Source organism: Beta vulgaris, chromosome 3 (assembly GCF_026745355.1).
Source record: "Beta vulgaris subsp. vulgaris cultivar EL10 chromosome 3, EL10.2, whole genome shotgun sequence".
Classification (NCBI taxonomy): domain Eukaryota; kingdom Viridiplantae; phylum Streptophyta; class Magnoliopsida; order Caryophyllales; family Amaranthaceae; genus Beta; species Beta vulgaris.
The window spans coordinates 12082408-12097274 of NC_079204.1; the positions used below are offsets into that span (position 1 = coordinate 12082408).

Consider the following 14867-nt stretch of genomic DNA (forward strand, 5'->3'; position numbering starts at 1 on the left):
AAACCAGACAATGCGCGCGCCTTGATCGTGCTCTTTGCAATCCGGATTGGGGAATTCAATTTGCTCATGCGAAAGTAAAACACCTTCCGGCCATTGCATCCGACCATTGCCCCTTATTAATTTCTCCTAATGGTTTTGTTCCTCTTCAAGCGGTTAATAAACCATTTAGATTTCAGGCCATGTGGATGCATCATGAGAATTTTCAAAAGTTTGTCCAAAGTAAATGGAAAAGTAACCAACCTGTAATGACCTCACTTCATGCATTATCAGAGGAATTACAAGAGTGGAACAAAAATGTTTTCAGTAACATCTTCAGAAGAAAACGTCAACTATTGGCGCGCATTGAAGGGGTGCAGAGGAATATGGGTTTTTCATCTCATCGAGGCCTCATTAAATTGGAATCTAAATTGAGAAGAGAACTAGAAGATGTTCTTCAAGAGGAGGAAACCTACTGGTTTCAAAAATCACGGATTTCATGGTTAAAAGATGGTGACCGTAATACTCGATTTTTCCACTTGAGCACGATAATACGTAATTGGCGTAACAAAATTTCTGCTCTTAAAGATGATGAGGGACAATGGATTTATGATCAAGAACTCATGAAAAATCAAATTGTCTCCTACTTTTCCAAGTTATTTGCGGAAGAACCTGATGATGGGTGTTATGACATACCTTGTGATATCTTTCCCGAACTTCCACATACTGATTGGTGCATGCTTTCCAAACCTTATAATAGGTTTGAAATTGAAGAGGCGATGCATTCTTTAGGGGCTCTCAAAGCTCCTGGCCCCGACGGTTTCCAGGCATTGTTTTTTCAGAAATACTGGGAATATGTTAAAGAAGATGTCGTCAAAGCTGTAACGCAGGTGCTCGAAGGCAAGGGATTACCAGACAAGATGAATGAAACATTCATAACCCTTTTACCAAAAGTGGATAATCCGGAAACAGCAACTCAGTTCCGACCAATTGGACTTTGTAATGTCCTTTACAAAGTTGTCACGAAAACTATAGTGAATCGCATCAAACCTGTGCTTCCTAAACTTATTTCTAATACTCAGGGAAGCTTTGTTCCGGGGAGGCAAATCACGGATAATATCATCATAATGCAGGAAGTCATTCATACAATGAAAAGAAAGCAGGGTGCTAAGGGTTTTATGGCCATTAAAATAGATTTTGAAAAGGCATATGATCGGCTAAGGTGGAGATTCATTCGAGACACTCTTCTACAAATGAATTTACCAATCCTGTTAGTGGAAACAATTATGGAGTGCGTATGTTCTGCATCCATGCGTGTGTTATGGAACGGAGAACCCACAGCTAGCTTTCAACCATCTCGAGGGATTCGCCAAGGGGATCCACTCTCACCCTATTTATTTGTTATGTGTATGGAGAAGCTTTATCAAACCATTGAGGAAGCTATAATTGCTAAGAGATGGAAGCCCATTCATGCTAGTAGAAATGGTCCTGCATTGTTTAACTTATTCTTTGCGGATGATGTTGTTCTTTTTGCTGAAGCAAGTGTTGACCAAGCCATGGTAATACAAGACGTACTTCAGCGGTTTTGCAAAGCCTCAGGTCAGAAATTGAGCCTACCTAAATCGCGTATCTACTTCTCGCAAAATGTTCAATCTGAACTGCAACATGATATATGTGCTGCCATGGGAATTGGGGGAACCGAAGACTTAGGTCAATATCTGGGTATGCCTATGTTTACTAATAGGGTGTCGAGAGAAACTTTTAGTTTCTTATGTGAAAAAATTGATAGAAGACTTGCGGGTTGGAAAACGAAGTACTTGTCTCTAGCAGGGAGAATTACACTCGCTAAATCCACTGTGTCATCCTTGGCATATTATTCGATGCAAACCGCAAAAATTCCTAAGTCTGTTTGTGATGACATAGATAGGCGGACAAGGAGGTTTATTTGGGGTGGTGATGAAGATACAAAGAAGATTCATCTTCTTGCGTGGGACTCCATTCAAAAGCCCAAAGAACATGGTGGCTTGGGGATTCATTCCGCTTCTCATGCGAACAAGGCTTTCATGGCAAAGTTAGGTTGGCGACTTTTAACCGAACCAAATGCGCTGTGGTCACGTGTCTTGCGCACCAAATATTGTAAGGGGCGATGTGATTCTGATATGTTTGAAGCGAAGAAAGGTGCTTCTAATACTTGGAATGGTATAGCGGAAAATTCTAACATACTTTGTGAAGGTATACGAAGCGCAATAGGGAATGGGACAAAAACATTATTCTGGGATCACAAGTGGCTAACCAAAACTCCCTTGATTCAATGTGTAACTCAACCACCCCCTAATGATATTGCAGGTGCTACTGTTAATGAAATGTGGGAAATAGGCGAAGGATGGAAATGGGAGGTCTTTAGTCCTTACCTCTCTGAAGACATTCTAAAACTCATACAAGCTCATGTTGTTATGGAAGATCCGGATGTGGAAGATTTGTTATACTGGGGTGCGGATTCGAAAAGCAAGTTTACAATTAAATCGGCAATTAAAATCTTGCGTCAAGAAAATACGGAGTATCAAGAACATATTTGGAAGCTAGTGTGGCAAGCTCCGGTACAACAACGAGTTCGAGCTTTTATGTGGCTAGCTTGTCACGATCGTTTGATGGGCAACGTCAACCGATTCAAACGTAAACTCACGGACGATCCGAGATGTTTTGTATGTGGTGACTCGGCTGAATCAACCTTACATATATTGCGGGATTGTCCCGCTGCGAGGAGTGTGTGGCGTAAGGTGGAAGGACCTGCTTTGGACCCTTCTTTCTTTCAAGAAGACTTGAAAAACTGGATTTTGAAGAACTTGGAGACTAATGAGCAAGAGACATGGCCCACGTTTTTTGCCATTATTATATGGTGGCTTTGGAGGTGGAGAAATATGTTTGTTTTTGGGCGAGGGAATGAAGTTCCAGTGGATGTTGGTGCATTTCTTAAAATTCGATTTGATGAGATGAGACATGGAGAAGTCTCCATGATGAGCTGAATACTACTGCGAAGCATGGTAAGAAGGAGGAGAGATTTATAGCATGGGCTCCGCCGCCAGTGGGCTGGTATGCAATGAATACGGATGGAGCGACCCGAGGATCGCCTGGTGAAGCTGGTGGAGGCGTAATCATTCGCAATCCAAGTGGAGCATTCATTTCAGCTCTTACGCTAAATTTTGGTCGATGTAGCGCGTTTAGAGCAGAAGTTTTGGCACTTGTTCGAGGCCTAGAGCTAGCTAGAAATCTACAAATAAGCCAGCTTCAGATTCAACTGGACAATCTAGCGTGTGTGCAAGCTCTTAATGAGGGTCGAAGTAGCTGTGGTGGGTGTACCCATCTCATTCGTTATTGTTTATCATTGGTACGTAAAGAAGATTGGGAGGTTAAGGTGATTCATGTCTTTCGGGAGGGTAACCGGGCCGCGGACTGGTTAGCTAACTATGGGGTGGATCATGCTAATGCCTCGTCAATCTTGGAGACAGCCCCTTTGGAGCTTCACAGGATTATAGTAGAGGATGCTCGTGGAGTTACTACTCCACGTTTAGTTCCTCAGTAGGTGTTGTCAGTTTTTGTTTTTGGTTTGTTTTTATTTCCTGTTGTTTTGTGTTTTATTATCCTTGGCTTGGCCTCCTTTGAATCAAAAAAAAAAAAAAAAAAAATTTGTAAATATCAAATATTATTATATTTAAGAGCGTGTGTTGACGTGTTGCAAGGATTATGAAATGGAATTTACGACTTTACGGTGATATTGTTTATAGTTGTAATCTATGTTACTCAGACACAGATTGAGTGTCTACTCGAATACGGGTGTCCAAGTGTCCGACTCGGCTATCTTGTAGAAAAAAGTCTGTATCCAAAGTAAAGTGTCGTGTCGGACACGATACACCCTGTTTTTGAGGTAAATGAAGGTATTGGAGGAACACTGATGGTAGGTGTGGAATCCGTAGATTCTAAAAGGAGGTTTGCGTCGAAGTGGAAGGAATAGAGGCAGAATCGAGGTACAGGTGGTGGGAGATGCGGACCATACCGTTGGGGCTGACTATCACGGCTACACCATCTTCTTCCAACCTTTCTTCTTCATCAACCATTAAATCCTCTTTCTCTCTCTCCTCCAACAATCTCCGATTTTCTTCTCCTTTTGCCAAATCTGCAGGTGCCCTTTTTTCACCTTTATTTTGTTATCTCTCTTTTTTTTTTGCCCTAATAATTGATTACCCTTGAATTTTGATTTATGATTGATTGTACTTGTATTTAGCAATTATTCGTGTATACAATTAATTGACTCGTTTATGAGTTCTAAGGTTTCATTTTTATACGAGGATGATGTAAAACTTATTAACTTAATTTTAACAATTTTGATTAGATATTCTATATGTTTGTAAAAGAATACAGTTAATGTTTAATGTCTAAACATTACAATGTTTAATAGTTATTGGGTTATTGGTATTCTTGTGCTCTTCTGTAGGATTTTGTGGACTGCTTAATAGGACTTAAATTTAAGTTAATAGCATTTTGATTTTAGAGTCAAATAACTTGCTTGTTTCTTAGTGGAATCAGGCTTTTGACCCGTCTTCGAAAATCATTGAACCGAAGTCTGGACTGGATAGTTTGAACATTGTTGTATTCCTTTTCTTGTTTCTTGCTTGCTCTTGTATCGAACTTGGAACTATGTCCGGTGTCTCAGCCGTTTTGTTGTTGGCCAATTGCTATTTCTTGGCTGTTTGGAAGTGGAATTTGACATGGTAGTTGTGTTCTCTGTGGAAGTAGGCTATTTTCAATAGTTTCAACGTGAGCGAGGAACATGCTGTGAAGGTGGCTCAGAGTAAAGCCGTTTGGACTTTTGGTTGTCTTTTCTATTAAGTATTGTCTGTGATGAGTAGAACTTACTTGATGCCAGGATCTTATAATGTCCAGCAATAATTTACTTAGAAAAGACATGGGAGGTTGTACATATAGTCCCTTTATATTTTTGCCACATCTTTGAGCAGTGAATGGGTGAGATGACGAGATAAAGTGGCTATATGTGTTTAAGCAATATAGAATCAGACTTATCAGATGTCCATTGAACAACTTCTGTAATATAGCAATGGGATTTCCTTATTGTTTGGAAACTTTAAAACACAATTTGGTTTTTCCAAATAAATATGTGTTTAAGCAATATAGAATTAGACTTATCAGTTATCACTATATTTTCGTAACACCTTAACATGTCCATTGAAACAACTTCTGTAATATAGCAATGGGATTTCCTTATGGTAATTTGTTTGGAAACTTTAAAACACAATTTGGTTTCTCCCTTTCCAAAAATTATAATTACTCAAGGTGGTATTTAGAAAAGGAAATAAAATAAAGGTGGTCTTTTTTCCCTAATGAACTCAAATTATAATGGGAAAATTGATTTAATCAGTCCCAACTATGAGCGTCCTAACAAAAACAGTCCCAACCATCGTTTTTTATTATTCAGTCCCAACTTTGAAGGGTGTTTTGTAATTTACCTGCTGTAGCAGGTAATTTGCCATTTTTTATTTATTTGTTTCAATCTTCTTTCTCCCTTCTTCCTTCATTACTCCCTCCTCCTCTCCTCTCATCTGTCCCCAGCCACGCATACCCAACCACCCCTCCCCTCCCACCCCTCCCTCGCCAACCACTCTTGCCTCGGAACCCCTCCCCTTCCCCTTCACTACCCTCCCCTTTCCCCTGCCCTAGTCAGCCCACCCTGCCATGCATTCCCCTGTTCCGGAACCCTTCCCCTCCACTACCCTCCCCTCCCCCCACCTCCTCTTTCCCCTCCCCTACCCTAAAACATTCCCCTGCCCCCGCCATATATCCCCCAGCCTCCGGAACCCCTCCCCTTCCCCCACCTCCCCTGCACCCGAAAGACTTCCCCCTTGCTCGAAGCAGCGGCTAAAGGAGAGAGAGACGTGAGCAAGGTTTGCGCGACCCATCACCGGCAACCAACATCAACCGCGCTGGTAGCACAGGCTTCACGAGCTTCGGGTTTCACGAGCTTCGGGTTTCGAGTGTGAGAGAGAGGTTGTCATTTGGGTGGAAGGGAGAAGGAAGAGGAGAGGTGGTAAGGGAAGGGGAGGAAGGAGGGAGGAGAGAGAAAGACTGAAGGAAGAGGTGGAAGAAACATGTTTAAAAAAAAGAGAAAAAAGGAAAATAGGGTTTTTAATCGGTTTAGCAAGTAATCAGTCGACTTGGACCACCAGTGTAAAGGGGGGTTAAAGTTGGGACTGAATAATAAAAAACGATAGTTGGACTGTTTTTGTCAGGGCGCACATAGTTGGGACTGTTTAAATCAATTTTTCCAATTATAATTATTCTGTTCGAGGAATGTCCTTGATGTAGCTTTTTATGCTAGTAAATGTGTGATGGTTTTTTATTTTGCTTTTTCAAGGGTTTTATGTTCAAGTAAAAGTGGTTCAAGCAAAATTATTATCTTATAGTGCTCATTATCTGTTGCAGGGGCTTGCCAAGCAAGTCAAGTTGTGGATTTGTTTCCAACTGTTTCCCCTGAGATAGTTGTTCGAGAGGCCAGGCTTGAGGACTCTTGGGAAGTGGCTGAAACACATTGTAGTTCCTTCTTTCCCGAGTATGCATTTCCGTTAGACTTTGTCTTGAGGATTGACAGACTAATAGCAATGATCTTTGGGTTGACTGTGCCTCATGGTTGCAAAAGAACTTGCTTGGTTGCAGTTATTGGCAGCTCTGAAAATGACTCTTATTATTTAAGGAGTGAAGATCTCATATTTGGAGGTAATGATGGCAAATTCAGTCTGAACAGAGGTTCTATTGCTGGAATTTTAACTGTAGATACTGTTGCTGATTTCCTACCAAGGAAAGGACCACTGCGGCAGAGAAGGTCTGTTTACCCTTTGTTTTTTATTGGATTTTTGTAATGTGATGCTAGCCGAATCTGATCTGAACCTCAATCACATAAGATGGGTAATGGGGATTGAGAAAAAGTTGCAGGAATAAAATTGTGAAAGCAGTGTGTTCTCCCCTGATTATCTTATACTTCCTCTGTTCCTAAATAAGTGTTACATCCACCTTTTCACGTAACCGGATGTGCTTCTTTCATCATTAATATCTTTAGTTGCGCATAAACAAGAAATTCAAAAAAGTTGATATTTTGAAAGTATACATTGAGATGAATCTAACAAGATCCCACTTGACTATGTTTTTCTTTATGTAATAGCGAGAAAAGAGAATTGAAGTTAGTTGATGAATAGTGTCAATTTGCTTAATGTAACACTTATTTAGGTACGGAGGAAGTATGTGATTGAGAAAATATTCTTGATCATTCCTCTTGGTAGTTCAGTCAAGTAAGTGAATTAGGTAGTGAGAGCTAGCAAATGGGCATGCTTCTTCTTTTATGACATCCTTCCTTGCACAATTTGAAAAACTTTTTTCTGAATGGTAATTGATGAGTTTAACGAGCTTCTCAATATAGCAATGAAGATCGTGGATCTGGGAGAAATAACTTGGTACCCTACTCTTTCTCAAGTTTAGTCCATAAAAAAAAAAAGAATATTTCTCTATAGGAGAACTTAGTGGTAGTTGTAGCATTTAGAAATAGATGTTACTATGTTAGCAGTGATTTACTGTTGCAGAATTCGCGAGAACTTGTCCTTTTCTTCGGTTGTCCTGGACCTGCATTGATGCTCTGCTGCTAAATGAAGGGGGAGAGGTGATTGGGAACTGTTTGTGGTAGACTGGTAGTTATCAGTGACCTTGACCTCATATACTGAAGCTAAACAGAACTCGGTGTGGAAAGGATCTCATTTTGTCTATCATTTTGTTTGTGGTGTTGTACTTTCTGATTTCATGGAGCTGTGGGTTTGGGAGAGAAAAAGTAATGCTACTGAAGAAAATTTTCAGCTGCTTTATACATCACTTCTCTGGAGGTATCTTAAGCATTAATACCATCCTGTCACGTGGTGATAGTGATATTTTAAATAAATTAGGGAGTTAATAGAGAAAAAAATTACAAGATGGAGGTAGATGTAAAGGGATGATAAATGGGTGGAGGCGGTGGTATCTGGTCGGAGAGAAAGAAAGGGGGAGGAAGAGTAATCGCTCCCTCCAAATTGAGGGTACTAGTTCTCCTCCAAATATGGGCTATACAGTTATACACCTCCTTCAACCACCATTATTTTCAACCATTTTTTTCTCCTTTACCTCCCTAACTAATCCTCCAGTCTAGTCTATCCGTGACAAGTAGGACAAACCTACGCTTGTAATCCTCACGGTCGTTTGGTAAGAGGCCATAAATGGTGGGAATGGTAATGTATCATAGTGTAAATTTGTAGTAGAAATCCAATGTCATTACCTATGGTAATGCTACTTCATCCCAATATATCCATTTTCTTCCTAAAATCTCATTATTATCCATTACCACTTGGGGAAGGTAATATTGGATGGTAATGGAAATTTATAAAGGGAAACCCATGTTTTGTGATAAAGTTTCATTTTCATGGTCATTGACATGAGAACTTCTTTACAAAATTTACACTAAATTTCATTACCATTACCACTATTTATGACCACTAACCAAACGGGCCGTCAGTGCTCGCTTGGAGTTGGAATTAGTTAAGGGGTCAGAAGGAATATAATCAAAAGGTGGTCATTGTTGGAAGAGTTGGTGGTGATTGAAGGAGGGAAGAGTGGAGGAACCATTACCCTCATTTGGAGGGAACTGGTACTCGAATCAAAGCATGGGTGAATCGTTATTATCTTTTCGAGGGAAACTAGATCTTCCCTCTCCTTTCTCTACCCCACTATTCCTTTAATCCCTTCCACATATGGTTAAAAAGATCACCTTTTAAGTTGACATGATAACTCAAAAACAGCCTTGTTATCTTACAAGGATAACTTTTTAATGTATTCGTGAAATGCGAGCCCTCTTTAAGGATTTTTGCTAAACCAAAACATTTTTTAAATTATTCACTTTTCTTCAGTGAAGCTCTATACATGAATAAAAAAAAGCATCAATGTACAAATTGCTTTGTCCTCTTTTATTAGGAATTATTACAGGTCCACTTTAAGGGTTTCACATTATGCTGTGTGAGACGTTCTCAAATGAGAATCTGTATAACCACAACTTCTAAATTTCAGAGTATGAGTTTATGATAATTGGAGCTATATCTGCAGCTATTATCTGATGAATAAAGTAATCTTTAGAAATCAGGTTCCGAATCCGAATTGTGATAAAGTTAGTGTGATTGCAGGACGGGAATAGCATACGTTTCAAATGTTGCAGTTAGGGAAAAGTATCGACGGAAGGGGATAGCTAAAAGGCTCGTAGCTAAGGCAGAGGCTCAAGCCCGGAGCTGGGGCTGCCGTTCTGTTGCACTTCATTGTGATTTGAAGAATCCAGGGGCTACAAAGTTGTACAGAAACCAGGGTTTTAAATGCATTAAAGTGCCTGCGGGAGCAAATTGGCCCCAACCCAAGACCTCTCCAGATATGCAGTTTACCTTTATGATGAAGCTCATAAGGGATAATGTATAAGAGTCTCCCCATTTAAGACCTCTATTGTATATGTGCTGACTGTTCAGTAGATTTCGTTCCTTGTAGATACACCGCTGCCCTCTGGCGGTGTTCATGTATGATTAGTTATGGAAAGTTACTCTTTCCATGTCAGTTCTTATAGATCTGTGAACGTTTCGTTTCTTTAGTCTTGTATATGAACGAGTTACTCGGGGAATAAAGTACTCCGGGAATATATTACTTCATTGTTGAATGTCATTTGGCGGCGGCGTTGACATATATGCCTTCGCTCCGACTGTTGGCTGAAAAAGCCTGTTGCCTAAGAAACTTGGGAACTGAACTTACTTTCATGGTTGATTCCTACCACCAAGCAGTTCTATAAAGGTCTAGCATCTTGAAAATTTGGCTAACGTAGGGATCCATAGAACCAAGCTGTTCTATGAAGGTCTAGCAATTAGCATCATCTGATATTTTTGTTTCACATATGAAATCATAGACTCATGCGGTTCAAGAGCATGACCACTAATGTATTTTGATCATTAAAATATGTTATGAAGTTCGATAAAAAAAAAATCATGGCATTGTACTCGCGTTCTTGCACTCGTGTTCTTTGGTGATCTAATTTGAGTCATGCTTTAGATTATCCCGTGATCTAAGTCATAAAATGAGTTATAGAGCAAGTTAAGTTGGGACTCACATGCATAAATTATAATTCGAAATTTTGTAATTGAAATGCCGTAAAACTACTAAGTAAAACAAAATAAAAAAAATTACCAAAGGTCATAATTTTTAGATATCTATAAATAGACAACTATTTTGTTATAATTTAACACACTTTTAAAATTATTTATTTTCTCTATAAATTTTATATACTTGAGTTTCTATTTTGTACTGATATTTTTCTACTAGTCATGAATAGGTGCATTTGTCAATATGGGTCATGAAGCATGATTACCCTCCTCGTGAGATAAGAGAAAGATGTTGTAAGAATAGTGCCTTGAATGTGTTCGTCAAAATGCGTCAAAAAGGAGGTCCTCGGGTACCGCCCTATCGGGTCGGGCGAGGCCGCCCGATCAGGCCCGTGACGAATTTGAGAACAACGGGTTTTGGTAAAGTCGCCCGATCGCGCGAGCTCGCGGATTACGACTCGGACGAGTCTCGCCCGATCGGGTGCGCAACGAATCTGGAAGAAGGAAATATCGCCCGATCGGGTGGCTGCCCGATGAACGCGGAAACGCGTTTCATGACGCCAAGTATAAATAGGTTACTTATACCTAGGTTTTAAATGCCGAATTAGACTCTATTCTCTCTGTAATCTGTTCTACTCACATAATAAAATATTCTCCCTCTCTCTGCCGTGGATGTAGCCAAATTGATGAACCACGTAAATCTGTTGTCTGTTTTTATTGCTTTTGCATTCATAATTTGTTTCTCTCTCACGTCCGTTATAACAAACTGGTATCAAGAGCTTTGGTGATCGATCTGTGTGAGAAAGATGTCTGGGATGAGTGTCAAAATTGATAAATTTACTGGGAGGAATAGTTTTAGTCTGTGGCAAATCAAGATGCGGGCGTTACTGAAGCAACAAGGGTTGTGGGCACCGTTGGCAAAGAATTCAACAGATCCAGTTACCGCTGAGATGACCACTCTGGAGGAGAAGGCACATTCAACGATTATGTTGTGTCTTTCTAACGACATAATTACTGAAGTTGCGGAGTAGGAAACTGTTGCTGGTCTGTGGTTGAAGTTAGAGAGTTTATACATGACAAAATCTCTAACCAACAACTTACTTTTGAAGCAACGTCTGTTCAACCTGCGTATGCAGGACGGTATGTCTCTGAGGGACCATCTAGATAAATTAAATACTATCTTACTAGAACTTCGTAATATTTATGTTAAAGTAGATGATGAGGATGCTGCTTTAATTCTATTAGTATCTTTGCCTTCGTCGTATGAGAATTTTGTGGATTCTTTTATTGTTGGAAAAGATAGTTTGTTATTAGAAGAAGTAAGATCTGCACTTCACACTAGAGAGATTCGTCATAAGGCATCTGGTACAGGTGTAGTCGATCAGGCTGCTGGATTAGTAGCCAGTAGTAATGGACAGGAGAATTCGGGGAAAAAATCCAGGAAATCGTCTTCTAGGGGTCCTAAATCTAGTGATGTCTGTAATTACTGTAAGGAAATGGGGCATTGGAAAAGGGAGCGAGTGTCCTGAAAAGAAAAATAAATCTAGGTCTGATGAATCTGGGTCTGGTTTTGCTGCTGTTGCAGCAGAAAATTTCAGTTCTGATGATGATATTGCTTTAGTTGCTAATGAACAAACACATTGCAGTGATGTGTGGGTTTTAGATTCTGGAGCGTCTTGTCATATGTGTTCGCACATGGAGTGGTTTATGAACTATAAACAGGTTGATGGAAGTGTTACTATGGCCAACATTGAGGTCCGTAAGACAGTTGGTATAGGTCCATCAGAATTAGGACATATGATGGCAAAGTCTGTACTTTGAATGATGTTAGGCATGTTCCACAGGTCACAAAGAATTTGATTTCACTTAGTCTGTTAGACAAGAAAGGGTTCAGTTTCAAAGGTGAGGGTGAGGGGTTGTATGTCTACAGGGGTTCGAAGATGATCCTGAAAGGGGATAAACGGGAGACATTGTATGTGTTGCAAGGGTCTACGTTATTTGAGTCTGGGTTGCTACATTGGCTGTTTGTGATAGTGTTGAGAAACAGGTGGAGCACAGAGGCACTCTAGATTGGAGTGGTGGTTCACGTCAGGGAGAAATCTGTCAACACTCACAATATGAATTTGAAATTCCGTGTTCTTCGTCATCAAAATTGGGTCAGTCAAACTTGACTCCTGGTCAGCATGAAATCTTTGGGAATTCTCCCCAAAGGGACGGTTGTGAAGACATGGTGGGTTTTGCACTGTATGTCGGAGAGGTGAATATTTTTGGGCCGTCCAAGAAAGGTGTTACTTGTGCTAGGAAAGAGTATAAGGAACACATCTGTTCGAATCTGATTCCACAGGGTAAGTTCCAAGGTTGCTTGGACTTACAAGCTGGTCGTGATTGTTAATTGCCCTCTTGGGGCAATTCTGGGGGTCCTTAGGGACTAATCTGTTCTGGTTGTCTTTTGGGACAAATCTGGTGTTTGGGAGATTCTGGGCGTTGTGATCAATGCATCTGTTTTCTGGTTATTGTGAGAGGATTCAAGTCACGGTGGAGATTTGTAAGAATAGTGCCTTGAATGTGTTAGTAAAAATGCGTCAAAAAGGAGGTCCTGGGGTACCGTCCGATCGGGTCGGGCGAGGCCGTCCGATCGGGCTCGTGACGAATATGAGAACAGCGGGTTTTGGTGAAGTCGCCCGATGACGTCGGGCCATGTCGCTCGACCGGGCGCGCAACAAATCTGGAAGAAGGAAATTCCGCCCGATCTGGCGGATGTTTCCCGACCCGATCGGACGGCTGCCTGGTAAACGCGTTTTTCTGACGCCAAGTATAAATAGGTTATTTATACCTAGGTTTTAAATGCCGAATTAGACTATATTCTCTCTGTAATCTGTTCTACTCACATAATAAAATATTCTCCCTCTCTCTGCCGTGGACGTAGCCAAATTGGTGATCCACGTAAATCTGGTGTCTGTTTTTATTGTTTTTGCAGTCATAATTTGTTTCTCTCTCACGGCCGTTATAACAGATGCCATTTTTTTAAAATCATGGGTGGTCATGCTCTTAAAAAATAACATCTTGGGATTCTTGTCAACGTAAGACATCCTCTTAAGTTATTACCATATGGTTGTACATCATCTTGGTATTTGAGTAATTAGTTTGATAGCTTAATTCAATGTATGTATTTTTTAAAATAAAACTTACGTATATGAAAAATGGACAACTTTCAACTCTCAAGTCATAATAATTACACATTTCAAAAGCTAAAATTATGATGAAAAAGGACACTACTATAATTAATGAGCACAAATTATTAGAATAGGCGGTCTGATCTTAACATAAAATTAGACGAATCCAAAACTGAATTTTTCTAACAAGCCCATTCCATTTCACTCTAACCGTAAAGTTAAAATTAGGCGGTCTCTTACAAGACTAAGTGATTAATTAATGGTTTTTTTAATATCTCTTTAATGTCGTGTGATTGAAAATAAACATACACATTAATGATATTTTGCACAGTTTAATAAAATATGTGTACCTATATTGTACGAATCATACGTTTGATTGTATAATTCATCAAATGTGTTGGGAGGGTTAGAGTATGACATATCACTATGCCTTGAGGTTTAGAATTGGAAAGGAATTGTGGATATATAGAAGTTGTGGAAGTTAATAATTCAATCACTATAATGAATACTACAACAATAATGCACTGGCCTTTGGTACAATAATTCAAAAAATAATGCAATGATATCTGACAAAGTTACTTAAAAGATGGATGTGAGGTAACAAGTCATGCATTGATATAGACTTGGAAGTGACAACTCACTTAAATTTTAATCAATTCACCATTATTGTTTTGATTATTTTAATTAATAATATTACTAATAATTATCATACTTAACGTCAACAATGAAAATAATTACTTATTATTAATATTAAGAAGTAACATAAGTTCATGAAATAAAAACATGCTTAACTGAAACATAGCTATAACATATTAAAACAACATTAATAAATATAATCAAATTTAGCAAGTTGAAAGCAATCTATTAATCAAAAGTCCATCCATATTTTTCCGCAAGTGCTTGCAACTTCTTCTCATGAATCTTCCTTTGCAAATGAGCCATCTTGGTGACATCGGCACAAAGTAGTTGATTTTCGAGCTCCTGCTCTTTCAAAACTGCCATACGACTCATTGATTGTGCACGTGACTCTTTAATATTCTTTGCAACTGATATTGCTTCACTATGATCACTCTGGATGCTTTTACCCTTCCTCTAAGTAGCTAGTTGTTTCTTTGCAGCTTGTTGACCTGTTGGTCGGCCTTCCTCAACTTCATTGAAACCCTCAACATCCTCCTCACTTGCTATGTAGTCTTCTGATTAAGAAATCTTGTTTCTTTTTAACGAATCACTATCGTTGTCTTTCTTACGTTTGCTCTTTACTTCAGCTTTGAGCTTATTACTTTCACACACAATACTCCACACATAATCGTATTAGAACTTGGTATTATAGAGACTTTGGTAAAATGCACGAGCCTCTGAGAGCTCCAAACCTTCATTGAACCCACTCCTCTTTTCATAGTTGGCATAACACCCTGCAAACTTTTCAAGTGCATTATTAATTGCCCACCAATGTTGTTTGCAAGGATTTATCTCACGTTTAGCTTGATTTGTTTGCCTATTTTCATTGAAG

General features: G+C 39.5%; 1 protein-coding gene across 1 annotated transcript; it reads left to right on the forward strand.

Annotated features, from left to right (window-relative positions):
* The first annotated feature begins 3944 nt into the window (after positions 1-3944).
* Positions 3945-9753, forward strand: LOC104906624 (hypothetical protein). The gene is made up of 3 exons (XM_010695403.4): positions 3945-4153; positions 6469-6865; positions 9234-9753. Exons 1-3 carry the CDS (start codon positions 4015-4017, stop codon positions 9514-9516), a joined length of 819 nt encoding a protein of 272 aa, XP_010693705.1. The 5' UTR covers positions 3945-4014; the 3' UTR covers positions 9517-9753.
* The last annotated feature ends 5114 nt before the right edge of the window (positions 9754-14867 follow it).